Source organism: Capricornis sumatraensis, chromosome 17 (assembly GCF_032405125.1).
Source record: "Capricornis sumatraensis isolate serow.1 chromosome 17, serow.2, whole genome shotgun sequence".
Classification (NCBI taxonomy): Eukaryota; Metazoa; Chordata; class Mammalia; order Artiodactyla; family Bovidae; genus Capricornis; species Capricornis sumatraensis.
The window spans coordinates 75326717-75342201 of NC_091085.1; the positions used below are offsets into that span (position 1 = coordinate 75326717).

General features: G+C 49.4%; 1 protein-coding gene across 8 annotated transcripts in view; it reads right to left on the reverse strand.

Annotated features, from left to right (window-relative positions):
* Nucleotides 1–6934: 6934 nt before the first annotated feature.
* THOC5 (THO complex subunit 5) overlaps nucleotides 6935–15485 on the reverse strand; it is a 28797-nt gene continuing 20246 nt past the window's right edge. For 6 of the 8 annotated variants that reach the window (XM_068990304.1, XM_068990302.1, XM_068990303.1 and 3 more), the window contains 7 exons: nucleotides 15271–15367; nucleotides 14607–14721; nucleotides 13092–13195; nucleotides 12844–12931; nucleotides 10674–10789; nucleotides 9835–10025; nucleotides 6935–7111 (listed from right to left, as the gene is read on the reverse strand). In XM_068990304.1, coding sequence (XP_068846405.1) covers nucleotides 7048–7111; nucleotides 9835–10025; nucleotides 10674–10789; nucleotides 12844–12931; nucleotides 13092–13195; nucleotides 14607–14721; nucleotides 15271–15367 — 775 coding nt within the window. In that variant the 3' untranslated portion in view covers nucleotides 6935–7047. Of the gene's footprint in view, nucleotides 7112–9834; nucleotides 10026–10673; nucleotides 10790–12843; nucleotides 12993–13087; nucleotides 13196–14606; nucleotides 14722–15270; nucleotides 15368–15485 lie in introns of those variants that run through there. The other 2 variants (XR_011146208.1, XM_068990305.1) reach the window with 2 other exon arrangements.

Genomic DNA, 15485 nt, shown 5'->3' on the forward strand with positions numbered 1-15485 from the left:
AATTCGGGCCTGTCTGAGCACAGAACCCAGGCTCATCCTCACTCAGCGGTCCGGCCGCCGTCCTCTCTGGGGACGGGCTACATGGCCACCCCTAAACCAGGCGCTGGAGGTATTTAGATGGTCTCCTTCTCATGGTGGCCCCAAGTGGCACAGGCAGAGCAGAAGGACCTGACCATGATGCCCTCTCTCTTCTGCTGTTGGCCAGAGGCCTCTTTCCACTCCTGGCCTTTTGAAGGCTTATCCTCAGAGCAGCTTATCACATGGCAGCTGGCTTCCAGCAGAATGACCAGGTGAGAGCAAGGGAGAACAAGCGAAACAGAAGCCAGCGTCTTTTTAATCTACTCTCAGAAATGACATGGACATGCTCCAGTGCTGTAGGCAGGAGTCACCGGTCAGATACCAACCAGACGGCCTTTAACCATCAGCCAAACAAAATCACCCTCCCTCTGGGAGGATAACAAACCTTAGGAAAAACCGAGAGAGTCAATTTGCTATGGAATTGCTAGTCAGACGTTAGCAGCCTGGGGGACACGGGTGGAATGTAGATGGAGCCGACTGCTTTAGGATGTGCCCTTCCTGCTGGCTAGCTGTTAGCTCTGCAGACACAGCTGGGTTGATGAAAAACATCCTTCATTTTCCCCTAGGGAGATTTTTTCAGAAAGGAGAGGTTAGGTTCTGTCTGTAACGATAAACAACTACATCTCACTGGCTTAACACAAAAGAAAGCATCTTACTCACTCACGCTATGCACCCCTGGGTGGGCTGGCACAGGTCTCTGTCCATGGTAGGTTGCTCACGGACCCAGCTAACAGCGGATCCATCTAGACCCAGGCTTCCAAGTTCACTGAGGCAGGGGTGAGTGGATGTGGCAAACCAGGCACGGGCTCACTCTTCAAGCTTGTACCCATAAGTGATACAGGTCTCATCTGGCAACATTTCATGGGCTAAAGCAATCCACGTGCTTTTATCCAACATCAGAGTGGGTGGGAAGAGTCGTCCTACCGAGTGTGGAGGAGGACAGTGGGAATTCTTATAGGGGAAAACAAACTAGTTTAAGCAAAATACTTGCTACTGATATTTAATGATTCATATAACGTTAGCTTACATAACCAAGTGGTTCAAGAAGGCTGACTTGTTTCACATACAGCTAGATCCAAGGGGGATTCTCAAGTGATGTCCCCAGGATGCTGTCACTTGTTCTCCATCTCTCAGCTGTCTTCCTCCACAGAGGCTTCATTCTCAGGCAGGACTTCTCCAAGTGATCTCTAGAAGCTTCAGGCTTACATCCCATCTGCTTAGTAAACTCTGGAGGTCAAGGTTGGGGGTGGGAAAAACTCATTTTCAACATTCCAGGAAAAGTCCAGGGTTTGTTCTTATTGGGTCCCTCCAACTGAAACTTAAGAGTTTGGGAGGTGTGTTCTGAAAGGAAATTAGAGGACTGTTAACAGGAGAAACCTGGGTGGGGAAGATCCTATGGAGAAGGGAATGGCTACCCACTTGTCTTCTTGCCTGGGAAATCGGATGGACAGAGGAGCCCGGCGGGCTACAGTCCATGGGGTCCCAAGAGTGGGGCACAACTGAGTGGCTGACCCTTCCACTTTTCCACTTCACCAGAAGGAAAAGGGGTGGATGTTGGGCGGCAACAACGATAAACGTCCACAGTGGCTTGAGCGCTTGTGGCAGAAGATCCAAACAAGCAGTAATACCCAGTCATCCGTGGGTGTGCAGAGGATCCTGAACTTCCTGGAACTAACGGTTGGAAAAGAAATTGAAAAAACTTTCCAGGAAGGCAACCTAATGAGATGTATCAAAAATCTTAAAAGGTTAGATACTATAATGAAAGCATGCCACTTTCAGGAAGTTATCCTAAATAAGCAGGTACAGAAATCCTAAAAATACAAAATAAATTCACTTTATGTTTTAGAAAAATGAAAAATATTTGAATATACAAATAATAGGAGATTGGCTAAATAAGTCACGTCTGTGTTAGTAAATGCGTGGCAGAAAAAAAGAAAATAAGTTTTAAATTTTAACAGTAATTTGCATCGGGCTTCCCTGGTGGCTCAGTGGTCAAGAATCCGCCTGCCAGTGCAGGAGACAGGGTTTTGATCCCTGGTCCAGGAAAGATCTCACAAGCTGAGGAGTAAAGAAGCGCACACACCGCAACTACCGAGGCTGCGCTCTAGAACCCGGGAGCCACCACCACTGAGGCCTGCACCCTAGAGCCGGTGCTCCTCAGCGAGAGAAGTCATCCCCAAAAGCCTGCAACTAGACAGCAGTCCCTGCTCTGTGCAACTAGAGGTGAGCCCGAGCAGCAGCAAAGACCCACATAATAAAAAAAAGATGTAAAAAGTGATTTACGTCAATGACCGAACAGGTTACCTACAGAACATGCCATGCAACAGCAGAGTACACATTCCTTCTCCAGTACACATGGAACATTCTCCAGGACAGACCATGTATCTTAGGCCATAAACAAAGCCTCAGTAAAGTTAAAAGGACTGAAAATGGACAAAGTATGCTTCCTATCACAACAGAGTACAATTAGCAATTAGTAAGAGAAAGAAATTTGGGAAAGTCACAAATATGTGAAAATTAAATAAAACACTCCTAAAAAGCCAAAAGATCAAAGAAGAAACTGCCAGGGAAATTAGAAAAAGCTCTGAGATGAATGAAAATGAAGATAAAACATATGGAAATATATTGGACAGAGCTAAAGCAATGCTTAGAGTGAAACTTACTAGTTGTAAATGCCTCCATTTAAAGAGAAGATCTCAAGTCAATAATCTAATTTTCTACCTTAAGACAATGGAAAAAGAAGATCAAACTAAACCGAATGCAGGATTTGAGTAGAAATGAATGAAACAGAATTGAAAAATAAGAAAAATAATCAATGAAGCCAAATATTTGTTCTCTGAAAGATCAACCATACTGACAAACCTGTAGCTAGACTGATGAAGAAAAAAAGAGAAAAGACTCAATTATTAAAGGCAGTATTGAAAGACAGAACATCAACGCTGACTTCACAACAAGGATTAGTAGGGAATGCTGTGAGCAACTGTATGTCTGCTCATTAGATAATTTAGAGTAAGTGAACAAATTCCTAAAAAAGACATAACTACTGAAAACTGATTGAAGAGGAAACAGAAAATCTGAATAGACACGCTTACAAGTAGAGCAAGGCATCACGTAATGAATTACAAATTAGCACTTTGAAAGGGAGAGGGAAATGGCAACCCACTCCAGTATTCTTGCCTGGAGAATTCCGTGGACAGAGGAGCCTGGTGGGCTGCTGTACATGCGGTCACACAGATCTGGACACGCCTGAAGTGACTTAGCATGCATGCATCCATTAAAGAAGGAAATGGCAACCCACTCTAGTATTCTTGCCTGGAGAATGCCAGGGACAGAGGAGCCTGGTGGGCTGCTGCCCATGGGGTTGCACAGAGTTGGACACGACTGAAGCAACTCAGCAGCAGCAGTACTTTGAAAACTACCCACAAGGAAAGGTTAAAGCTGATGGCTTCACTGATGAATTTACCAAACATTTAGAGAAGAATTAACACCAACCCTTCTCACACGTCCAGAAAGTAAAAGAGGAGGGGACACTTTCTAACTCATCTTTGGAGGTCTGCGTTACCCTAATGCCAAAGTCAAAGAACCACAGCAAAACCACAAACTAATATCCCTTGCAAAATATAGATATAAAAATCCTCAGCAAATGCAAAAAAGGCAAATTCAATAACATACTAAAAAAATTATACACAATGATCAAGTGAGATGATTCTACGTAAGAAAATCAATTAATATACCCCCTTAACAAAATGAAGGAAATGAAAAAAAAAAAGTCAAGATGCACATAGTATATTTGTGGGCAAAAAAGGACCCAGCTGGTCAGTCTGACCCCAAGCTATACCTCTTGACCACCACAGTACTCTTGGCGTACTTGTGTTGCTGAAATGAATAAATGGCCCAGCAAGAGTGCTGGCTTGAAGCTATGCCAGCCTGAAGCTATTCTTGTGGAAAGGGAAGCCTTGGAAGCAGACAAACCTTGCTGGGCTCGCACCTTGGGTGGGTAGTTAAAGAACCCTGTGAGCAATGGACAAGTCATTTAACCCTCTGAGCCTGTTTCCTCATTTGTAAACACGTAGGGAACACGTACGCTTGGCCATGTGTTGTAATTAAATAGGACAGTGAATGTAAAATCATGATTAGCACAGGGCTTGACTCAAAGTAGATGCCTGACACCTCTTTGATCTCAACAGAGAGGCTGCTGAATACCATGGAAAGGCCAGAGCTGGGGCTATGCAGACAGGGAGGAAAGTTCCTTTGGAAGCCGAGGCAGCTCTGCTTCATTCTATGGATAAGGTTTTTAGCTTTGTGATCAGCAGGAATGCTCTTAAAACAAAAGGGGTCTTTGGAGTATTTGCAGAGAAAACAATTGGCAGGGGACAAGCTTGGAAAAAGGGACAGGAGAGAGTGGTAGGAGATACTGAGAAACCAAGAATATGGGTAGCAGCTTTAAAAAGGCAAGGACGCTGGGCCGAGTCCGAGGTGTAGGAGGATGACAGAAAGGGGCTGCTGTGTGGGATGTGGTCCAGCGAAGCTCCAGGCCAAGAGGGAAGCTTTGAGGTCCTCCCAAGCCAGGCCCCTTCCCCCTAATCTGCCCACAGGAGACAGATGGCTCAGTTCAGCAGCTCAAAGGGGCTGGGTTGTCTTGGGCTTCTCACTAGTTTTGAAACCCTAATTCTTTTTTTTTTTGAAACCCTAATTCTTAAGGCCAAAGGATTCTTTTGTTCAGTTTGCTCCCTTGAAGAGGGGAAAACCTCTTCTAGAGGGTGACTGGCTCTGACATCTTCTGCCCAGGAAGCAGAGACAGCCTTCTCCCAGCCCTCACAGGCTGTCTCTGCAACCTTGTCCCAGCTCTCAAGAGCCGAGCTTGTGTGCTGAGTCAGTCTGGCCGCCTTCCAGTCGAGAACAGAGTGGAGGCTGCAATGCAGGGGCCATCAGAGGAACTATTTTTAGGCTCCATTTCAATCTTATTCAGCACAGGCGGTGAGATGCAAGGCTTGAAGGTGGCCAGACCGAGGGGGATGTCGGCGGAGATCGTCTCAGGCAAGCAGGTCGGGGAAAAGACAAAGAAATCTCAGTACAGGAGAGAAAGAAGTGCCCAGAGGTTCATGCCACTGTCCAAGAGGCAAGAGGCACAAGAGGGGTGCTTCTTACAGGGAATCATTCCTGCATTACTAGAGGAGTCATGAGGAAAAATGCGGAAAGTGCAGTGACTTCCAAAAAGAGACTAGGACAAAGCGTACCTGGGGAGCTCGTTAAAAATACACTTCCCTGGCCCATCTGAGGTCGACTGAGTCCAAATATTAGAGTGGGGCGTGGGAACGTGTTTCTAATCGTTCCCAGGGTGGGTGATTCTCGCACACAATACAGTTTGAGGACCCGTGGGCTGGAAAGCATCTACCTCTGGAATTTAAAGGAACGATCCAGGCCGAGGGGAGGGAGAAGCCCCGGAGGAGCCTTCTCTCTTCATTGGGCTCAGGCTTCTGTCAGTAAAGAGCAGGGCCCTGGGGAGGCCAAGAACCTCCTAGGTTCTGCCTCAGAAAATCCTTGTCACAGGGATGCTCAGAGATCAGCTGAGAAGACAAGAGGAAACAGCTCTTATACCAGAGGTCCACAGTATCCAAGGGTAACTGGTAAAATTCCATTTAGAGGCGCCCTTCCTGGTGGTCCAGTGGTTAAGATTTCACCTTCCAACGCAGGGGGTGCGGGTTCAACCCCTGGTTTGAGAGCGAAGATCCCATATGCCTTGTGGCCCAAAAGCCAGAACATAAAATAGAAGTTAAGATTGTAATAAAATCAACAAAGACTTTAAAAATGGTCCATATTGAAAATAATCTAAAAAAATTCTATTTATAATGGAAACCAAACTTCAAAGTGTGTTATGGGAAGGAAAAAAATCCATGTGATTGGGACTATCATGGCAAATAAGATTTAAGTATATCGATTTTTTTTTATTGTTGTTAGATTTATGTATATTGAAAACTGCTAAGAGAATAGATCTCCAAAGTTCTTAGCCCCACACCCATCTCCTCCCTGCCCCATCTATGTAAGGTGATGGATGTGTTAACCTTATTGCAATAATCATTTCTCAATGTATCATGATCCCTCTGTACAACTTAAACTTACACAGTTATATGTCAATTATATCTCAATAAAGCTGGAAAAATAAAATTTTATTTCATTTTCTAATTAGTGAACTTTATACCTGCAACTCTATAATAATGCTTCAATATTTTTTACATCTTTGTATCTTCTTAAAATAATTTTAATGGAGGGCGTTGCCTATTTCCTCAGGACTTCTCTTAATCCTCTGAGAATCAAACCATTATTTCCTGAGGTTCCTATCGTGCCATCACCGTGAAGCCTCTCCTCTGGAGACACCTGCTCTTACGCTGCCAGAGCATCACTGGACAGCAGCTCTGCCTGAGATCCTCTGATATCACTCTCATCAACTCCACGACACCCCACAAGATTCACAATTATTCTCTGGGACGTATTTGTCTGTTTTCGTTGCGCTGTCAGATGTTTGTAACATCCACCAGCTAGGGGAATCTGGCCGCTGGAGACACTGACAGGGTGAGGGGCCACGGGAAGAAGAGCTTTTGCTTTCTCTACTAGACTGCCTTTGGCTTCCCCTGCCACCCGCTAAGAGCAGGGACTTGGATGACAAACGTGAAGGCAGTGAGGGTCTGCTGCAGAGCCGGAGTCGTTCTCACTCTGCCGTTCCCGGCCAGGCAGAGAGAGCTATCCACACGTGCGCTTTCACGCCATGCCTCGCTCCCACCTGCCCTCTTAGACCAAAGCCACCCCCTCTCCCCAGGGAGCCGCAGACAAAGGCCACTTGGTCAGGTGACATTTTAATAGGCTACAAATAGAAAACCTGTCCCGGGAGACTATCAAGAGCCACGTGTGAGCCGGAACCGGAAGCAGAGGCGCAGCACTTAGGGTCAGCGGGGAAGCAGGCCGAGAGCGACGTCAACGATGGCTGAAGAATCCTTGAGGGTGGTTATATTTAAATGGCTTTATCCTGCTGGGACCCCTAGAGAAACAGGAGAAGGGAGGCCAGTTAACACCATAACTTTGGGCTGATATAATGAATGCATCCACACAAGGGACTACTACGAAGCTGTTAAGGCAGAATACGAGACTGGTGTAAGGAAAGCACACTGCAGAACAGTATGAAAGGTGTGACAGCGGTTCTGAAAAAACGTCTTCATGTGCCCCCGAAGGCATGACATGCCCACACAAGCCCGGAAGTGCCCACTGACGACGGGCACTTTAGGGGACAGGGGGCTTGGGCACCCTCACTGTTTACATTGTTTTTATGCAACAGTTTGTTGCTGTTTTTATGTTTAACAACAAACATGTTTTATTCATGTCTATGATTAAAAAAATATAACTTGAAAATCCTCTTTTGTAGGGAGATTCCCATGCAGGTAGGAGTTTACGTGGGAAAAGAGTCTGTACTAAGTGCCTGCCAAGGGCCTTGCGTCTATACTTGCTACTTCAGAGATGCTATTTCTATCATTTCAAAGATTTTAAATGAAGATGCAGGCTTAGGGATGTGACCTACCTGATATTAGACAGTCAGAAAGTCTCACAGACCAAATTCAAAACCAGGTCTGATGCTAAAGCCTGCTGGCACAAGAGGCTACCAATCACAGCCTAAGCCTGGACCTTGTGACCTTTAGGTGCTTCAGCTCATCTTGGGCCCCTGGGCAAAAACTTCACGCAGGGTCCTTTTCCGCACAACTCCATGGTGAACAATGTCCAGCTAAAGGGCCTCTTTCATTCTTCTGCCTGTGACTGACATTCAGTGGTAACCGGAAGGTGACACCTTGGATCTTGGTCTGAGGGAGGGAGGGTGAGAGGCAGTGTAGGTGTTTGCCAGAGGGAGGAGATCTGTGTATCTTTTTTTTCTGCCACACTGCACAGAATGGACTTAAAGGAGGGCTTCCTCTGCCTGCACCGTGCTTGGCACTTGACAGGCTCCCCTGGTTTAATTTCATGCTCCCAACACCACCTGACTGGATACAGTTTTACCGATGAGGAATCTGAAGCTCAAGAGCTTCAGACCCTGATCACACAGGCAGCAGCTGCAATTTGAACCCAGGCTGTTCTGGCCCCAAAGTCTTTTCTTAAAATGATGTCATGAACCTTCCCAACACCAGAAGGGTACAGAGTTGAGTCAGGTAAATTGAGGCGTACAGCTGATGGAGACCCCACAGCCTGAAGGCAGCCAGCCCCAGGCAGAGCCAGACCTCGAGTCTCCTGCGGCCCAGGCCAGCCCTTTGCAGCCCAGGCCCTTGACCTGATCCCAGTGGTCAGGAGGACTCCACACCAAGAATCTCACATCCCACATCTTATCAGTCATGGAATTAACTGGATCTGGGCAGCCAAAGGAGCACCTTCCCAGAACACAATGACAGACGAGCACAGCCTGGGGAACAAAGCAGTTCAGGAAACGGGTCCTGTGGGAACCACTAGACAGCAAAGAACAGACAGTGGCCGAGTGAGAATTCCCACCCTGGAAATGTGTTACAGCAGGCGGGGCGCGGGGAAGAGCTGAGGTCTCACACAGACAGACCAGGGACAGCAAGTCCCAGAACACACCGCCACCTAGCCGTCAGCGCCACCTCGCAGCCACGGTGGGGCTGGAGCTGGTTATTAGCAGCTAGCACAAGAAGCCAGGCCAGGTGGAGGTGCCAGACGGAGGCGGGAGGATGTGGGACAGCCTCCAGGGGTGGAGGCTGGCTGTGTGAGAAGGTGAAGACAGGCAAGGCACCTTCCAGACTGTCAGAGAACACAGCGATGTCCTCCTTGGATACACACTATAGCCCTTTGTGACACCATTCCTCCCCAGCCCCCTGCCCCAAAGGGAAGGAATGCCTGAGGAGTGTGGGCTCTGGGATTCTGAAACTGACTCGAAGAACAAGACCATGAGTTAAGGGATGAAAGGGAAGGAAAAGACCCGACACCAAAGCGGAAGGAAAAGCAGCCAGAAGTGCGGGGCCTGCAGACACATTAAATACCAAGCCGCCAGCGCCTGTGGGCATTTTCTGAGGCTCCGTCTGTGCCGAGACCCATTTTGGAAGGCCTACGTAAACTACCTCTGCTTCGTCATGTTAGAAGGTACTGCTTCCATTTCAGCCTTTGGGAAAGGCTCAGAGCTGAGCTGAAGTGGCTCTGTGAGTCACCCAGATGATGAGCGGGACAGCGGAGGTCTGCACTGTGTGTGTTATTTCACAGCTGGCTCCTCTTTGACGCCCGACTGCCTACAGCTGTGATCCTCCTGGACGTGGGAGCACTGTAGGGAGCACAGCAGACTCTGGGGACTGGTGGGAGACATGTCTAGTCTGTATACAGGCCTATAGCCTCCATCTATTGAGGACATCCCTGTGTTCTCTGTAGTTTACAAACTTCATTTGAATCACAAAAAACAAACCTACTGGCTCCCACAGAAAGCAGAGAAAGGGAAGTTTAGTCAAGTCCTCCTGCTCACGCAGCATGAGGCCCACCTCTGGGGTGTATGCGTGATGAACAACTAACTGGACTAGGCTGGGCTGATAGGGCAGGGGCCCCAGGGCAAGTTTTAGGAAGGAGGAAGTGAGCTCTCTCCGGAAATCTGGCAGCAGGGTGTTAATTTCCACAGTGAAAGGAGACCAGAGCACCCGAGGACATGTGTGCCCTCTGTGCCAGGCTCTCTCTGCCCCGCGTCCCTGTGAGAAGCAGGGCTGGAGGTCCCGGGGCCCTGTCCCTCACCTGAAAAGCCGCAGACACATCTTCTCCTGGGGAAATTCCTTGGGCCCCTCCACGCTGTCGTCATGGCTCTCCGTCTCCAGGTAGACGTCCAGCAGCACGCACAGGCGCTGCAGCTGGTTGGTCAGAAGCTGGTGGCCAGGCCGCGGGCCGCACAGCTCCTTGTAGCACACGTTGACCTCGCTCTCCATGGCCTACGGGGGGTATTGGGGAGGAGGTGCGGCAGAAGCCAGAAACTCAGCACCACTTGTAGGCCAGCTGGGTCTCATGGTTTCATGTGAACCGAGCCTGGGCCCCTGCAGATCAAGTCAGGCTGGCTTGTCCTGAGGCGCCCGCTCCTCAAGACAATGGAGTCTTCCTGATCCTGACCTGGAACATTTCCTGCCTTGCATGTCCATAGCCAAAAAGAGCAAGATGGACAGAGGAAGAATCTCAAGATCAGATCCAAATGGGAAAGTGTTAGGGTTCAAAGTGTGCTCCTCGGCTATGGAGTCAGATCCATGGGCATAACAGCAATTAACACGGGCAACGATTTCACACCCTGTCTCATTCCTGTGCATTTTACATTTCCACATAAGCCTGAAACGACCTTTCAAGGCTGGTCTTTGTATTAGCCCTGTTTTATAAGCAGGGTGAACCTGTGGACCCCAGGCTAGTAAGGGGGGTCTGAGCCCTTCACTACACCTTGCAGTCTCTAGCACATTCTACAATCCCAGCAGCATCTGCCCTGGAACTTCGTCAATGCCCAAGCCCCCAGCTACCACCAGTTATGCCCCCCTCGCCCCCCACCCTGGCCCAAGGAGGCTCTCCCTGCTCCTCCCATCACCCTCCGAGGACCTTACCCGAATATTGTCATCGTTGTTGTTGGTTTTCTCCCCTTTCCAGTTCAGACAGAGCTGGAAAATGGGTGGGATGGATGAGTAGCCAGGGTTCAGCACCACAGCAGCCTGGAGCTTAGCTGGGAAAGGTGGGGAGAGGAGGAAACGCAGTTGAGAGCCGGCTTGCCAGCCACGACCACCTCCCCGCTGGAACCCTGAGGCCAGCTCTGTGTCTCACATTAGTCCAGGTGCTCAGAGCACATTCTGCTACCAACTTTTACTTTCCGCCTAGAAACTCCAAAGTGGTACTGTCAGGCTGCAGAAGGTGAGGTCCTGTGACTAGGCCTCAGGACACAGAGATGTGAGGAGTCCTGAGTCTGGTTAGCCCAGTTCTATTTACTACTTTGACAGAAGTCTGTTTTACCTGGCATTTATTTGCCAGCAGGTTAAGGATTTTCCCAGTGAAGGTGCCCTATCTGTTTTTCTTTTCAACAGTATTATGTACTAGACATCACATTATAGTCAAATATATTTTCTCTATTCTGTTCTTTATTTTTAACTATTTTGTTACGTGAAGCTTTTTGATAACCAGCATTTACTGAGCACCTACTGTTTTCCGCGCACAGTGCTGAGCCCTTTTCACCCACATTTTATTTCATTCTGATAACGAGTCTCATCCCATTTCACAGTTAAAGAAACTGAGGCTCTGACAGAAACTTCCTAAAAATCATTAAACAGCCGCAAAACAGCAGTGCTGAGTTTAACCAGAGCTACCTGGTGCCAAAGCTGTGTTCATAATCATTAAATGAGAAATTTGTATTTTTTAACATACTTATTTTTTCTCTGGTGACAGCCTTTGTCTTTTTCAATACGATACCCTCTCCATCAATGAACCAAGTGCTTACCCACCCTTTTTTCATTATTTATGGGGACGGACGGAATGAACGCTCACCCACTAGCAATTCAAATAAATTAATAGAGAATAAGAGAGTGTAGGATAAGATAACTCTACCCTGACAGTCGCAACATTTACTGAAAAATGACATTTTACTGTTGTTTCTGTCATAATAGTTTTGAATGTATTTCTGGGTTGATCTCTTGTCCACCAATTTTTTTGTTTTTAATCCTTACTATGAAATTGTTGTCCACTTATTCATTTAAAGTTCACTCTTAAATTTTCAAATTCTATTACAACACATCTAATAAAAATTTAAATGATCACATTCATCCTTTGTATGAATACAGGATATCTGTTATTTTTCCAAGCTCTGTTCCCCTCATCCAGGAAGCAAAAGTGATGTCTTCCAATGATTTCCCACCCTTGGGGCTTTGGAAATTTCTTGGATGCATAGTTTTCTGTGCCCTTTGAAAACAGCACTCTGCGTTGTTTAGGGATGAGGTTTGAGTATTTTTTAAAAGGAGAGAAGACAGAAAGTGAACGCAAAATTCCAAACAGCAGTCACCCATCACGAGGGTGAGAATGAAGTGGGATCAAGGAGCCTCCACTGTATCTGAAGTTATCTAATTTCCTCAGAATATTTCTAAAAACATGAAAAGTGAAGACACGGGTAAAGAATCATGAACATCAAAGAGTGTAACCTTTCATTTCTCACACTATCTTGGAACTGCAGACAACTCCCTCTGCCCTGCAGCCTTGGCACTGAGCCTCTGGGGTGGGCCAGACCCACAGAGGCTGGGGCTGGACGACAGCCCCACAGGCGCCATCGGGGTGGGTCCAGCTGGAAGCCCTGGCCGATCAGATGCCAGGACAGCGGTGAGGAATCAGAGCTCTCAATGCCTCCCCAAGTGAGCGCAGGGACTGCAAAGAGAGAGGAGGGTCCTGCACTTCACAGCTTTAGAGTGACAGCCCTACCTTGAAGAGAGGACGAGCAGGTCTCTGATTCTAAAGGGTGATGAAGCAAAGGGGCTAAGAACTCAGGCTCAGAGATCTGACTGGGTGTGCGACTGAGCATCATCTACAGAGCGGGTACGTCACCAGCACCGGACCGTGGTGACGATTAGCGGAGGACGGGACTGTTGCAGTACAAGTCCTGGCTGAACGCTGCCTCTCAGCCAAGACTGCTGAGTCCCCGAGGCAGGAGTCCAGATCTTTAGCTTCCTCGGGCCACCTCCCAGGAAGGTTTGATTCTCAGTGGCTCCCCTCACCTAGAGCCACTGTCGGCAGAGTGGTTACCTGTGCCCCTCTCCACAAGTGCCATGTAGTAGAGATTGGTGTCCCCGGCCAGTCCCGCCTCCACAATGTCTTTGGTGAAATGCAGCTCCTGGAAGTCACCAAGGAGGGGGAGGGTGAGCTGTTGGCGCCTCTTGTCAGACTGCCCCAACCTTCAGGAGGAGGAGCAGCAGAAAGGAGACTCAGGTCTGCAGTCCCCAGGACAGCAACAGTGGCCTGTGCCCACCCCCCCACCCCCCACACACACCTACCGTGTAGTCCTCATGGGCAATCGTCACCCACTTCACCAGGCGAGAGACGACCTTTGCAGGGAAGAGGTAGTGGCAGTCGCTGGTGACCGGGACAATGCCGTGCTCTAAGAGAGCAGGACAGAGGGCATCACAGGCGGAAATCGGCCGCCACAGCTGGGTAACCGGCACCCTCTGAAAGGCTCAGATGGCCCTGCCACCTGTCCAGGTACACTCGGTACTCAGGTCAACACGCGCCAGGAATGGAGGCACGTCAACCTGACCTTCGCCCAGCGCTCGTGCACGTGGCAGGACCCAGCCCCAGCATTCACAGCGCTTCATTCTTAAGGCAAACGAAAAACCCCCTGCCGCCAGAACCGACGAGGAGCCTCTGTGGCAGTGACTGTTAATTAGATCAAATAGCCAAGAAGGCCGTTCTCGCAGCTGACCTTGTAGGAGGAAGGACTAGTCTTCTGTGCCAGTTCCTCTAAGGGAGAAGAGCAGCAGGGCTGCTCCAGGGCGAATTCCTGCTGGTGTTTCAATAAGCAAATATGCCAACATGGTACACGCTATCCAGGATGACAATCATCCAACCCCGGGACAAAACAAACTCCACAGTGCTGATGGGGAGCCTGGAGAAACCAGAGTCCACGTGGGGCCTCCAGATGGGTGCTGGGAACTCAAAGCCTTTCCTGACAGTGGCTCTTTTATTTTTGATGTGGATCACTTTTAAGGTCCTTATTGAGTTTGTTATAATATGGCTTCTGTTTTGTTTTGGATTTTTGGCTGCAAGGCATGCGGGATCTTAGCTCCCTGGTCAGAGACAGAACCTGCAGCCTCTCCGATGGAAGGCGAAATCTTAACCACTGGACCACCAGGGGAGCCCTGACAGTCGCCTTTTTCAGGCTGGAAAGATCTTAACCCTCCCCCACTGGTGCCTTGCACCCGACAGGCTGTGACAGGTGTTCACAGAACGAATAAAAGAGAAGCCCCCACGTGGCCACCATCTTGGTCAAGGGCTCATCAGAACCACTTGGGAGCTTACGGTGAACCCCGGGCTCAGCCCCGGCCTGGAGGATGTCAGCTCAGGGGTCAGGGCAGGGAGGAGGCGTGGGTTACTGGACCGCTGTATTCAAGCAAGCTGAGCGCAAGCTCTGCAGAAGCAGGGCTCTGTCTTGTGCTCGTGGCTCCTTCCCCAGCACTATAGTGGAGACCCCGAGTGAATGAGGTTCCTGTTAAAATGCACAGTAAAGTCTGCCACGCGCTGACCCAGCACAAGTGCTCCCAACCAATCTAGTAAGTTGGGGCCCCAAAAGGCTTTGGGCGGGCCGAGACAGCCTTGTAGCCCTGCGGGGAGCTCATACCTCTGCTTGGCGGTCTAGAGCTCTCCCCAGTGGCCCAGCTGACACCTCTCCTCAGCAAGAGCCAGGGAGCCAGCTGACTTTGTCATCAGGATTCCAGAAGTCTGAGCGCAGGGCTCCGTGCTCTTTGTGCTTGTGCTGAGCGGCTCAGGCCACAACCCTGACTAACACCACTTACCCAGGGAGGCAAACTGCTTGTGGAGGGCGAGGCGGGACTGCACCCTGGTCTTCAGCAGTTTCATGGTGGTCTCCATGTGACTGGCGCTCAGCGAGTGGTCTGTGATCACAGTGTGCTGTGGGTGGCAGAGCACAGCACACGCGTGAGTGCTCCTTGTGCCCTCCTCCTGCCACCCCTCTCCCAGGGCCTGCCTGCCCGTGGCGGCCAGGAGCACCCACGTCCTGGCGTAGATGTCTTCTGGGGTAGCAGGGTCTCCCTGAAGTGGGGCCAGAGACCGAGTCCCGGCAGGAATGATTCAAGCTGCCGGGATCTGGAGAGGCTGGGGGAAAGGAAGGCTTCTGCTGAGGTGCCCATTGCCCTGGGGTTCATTTCTGGCACCTTCGTACATAAGACCAAGGGGTAGCAGCACCGGGAGCCACGGGATACGCAGGGCAAGGATCCAAGTTACTTTGACCTGGGGGGGTAATAGGCTCAGGGTGAAAGCAAAAGACACCTGAACACTTGGAGGCCTTGGACACTTTAGAGTGAAGGGAGGACAGGTCACAGCCCAGAGGGCTGGCATTCTGCTAATTTAAAGTCCCAGAGGCCATCAGAAGCCCTTCTGGAGTCTGCAGAGGAGAGGAACAGGGCTCCTCAGCCAAGGGGACTCAATCAGTGGACACACCTGAGGCTGCTCTTTGGGGAAGTGAAGACCACCCAGCTTCTGCACCCACAAGTAGGGGTGACCGAGGTCAAGTACGTAGTCCCTCAAAGTCAGGATGCTGCAGAAAAGAACACAGAACGGAATGAGTTTAGAAGTCACTTCTGCAGTGGTCCCAGGGTATATGCCTCATCCCACCCTTTCATCTCCCCTAACAGAACGGTCCTGCAGGCTCAGCG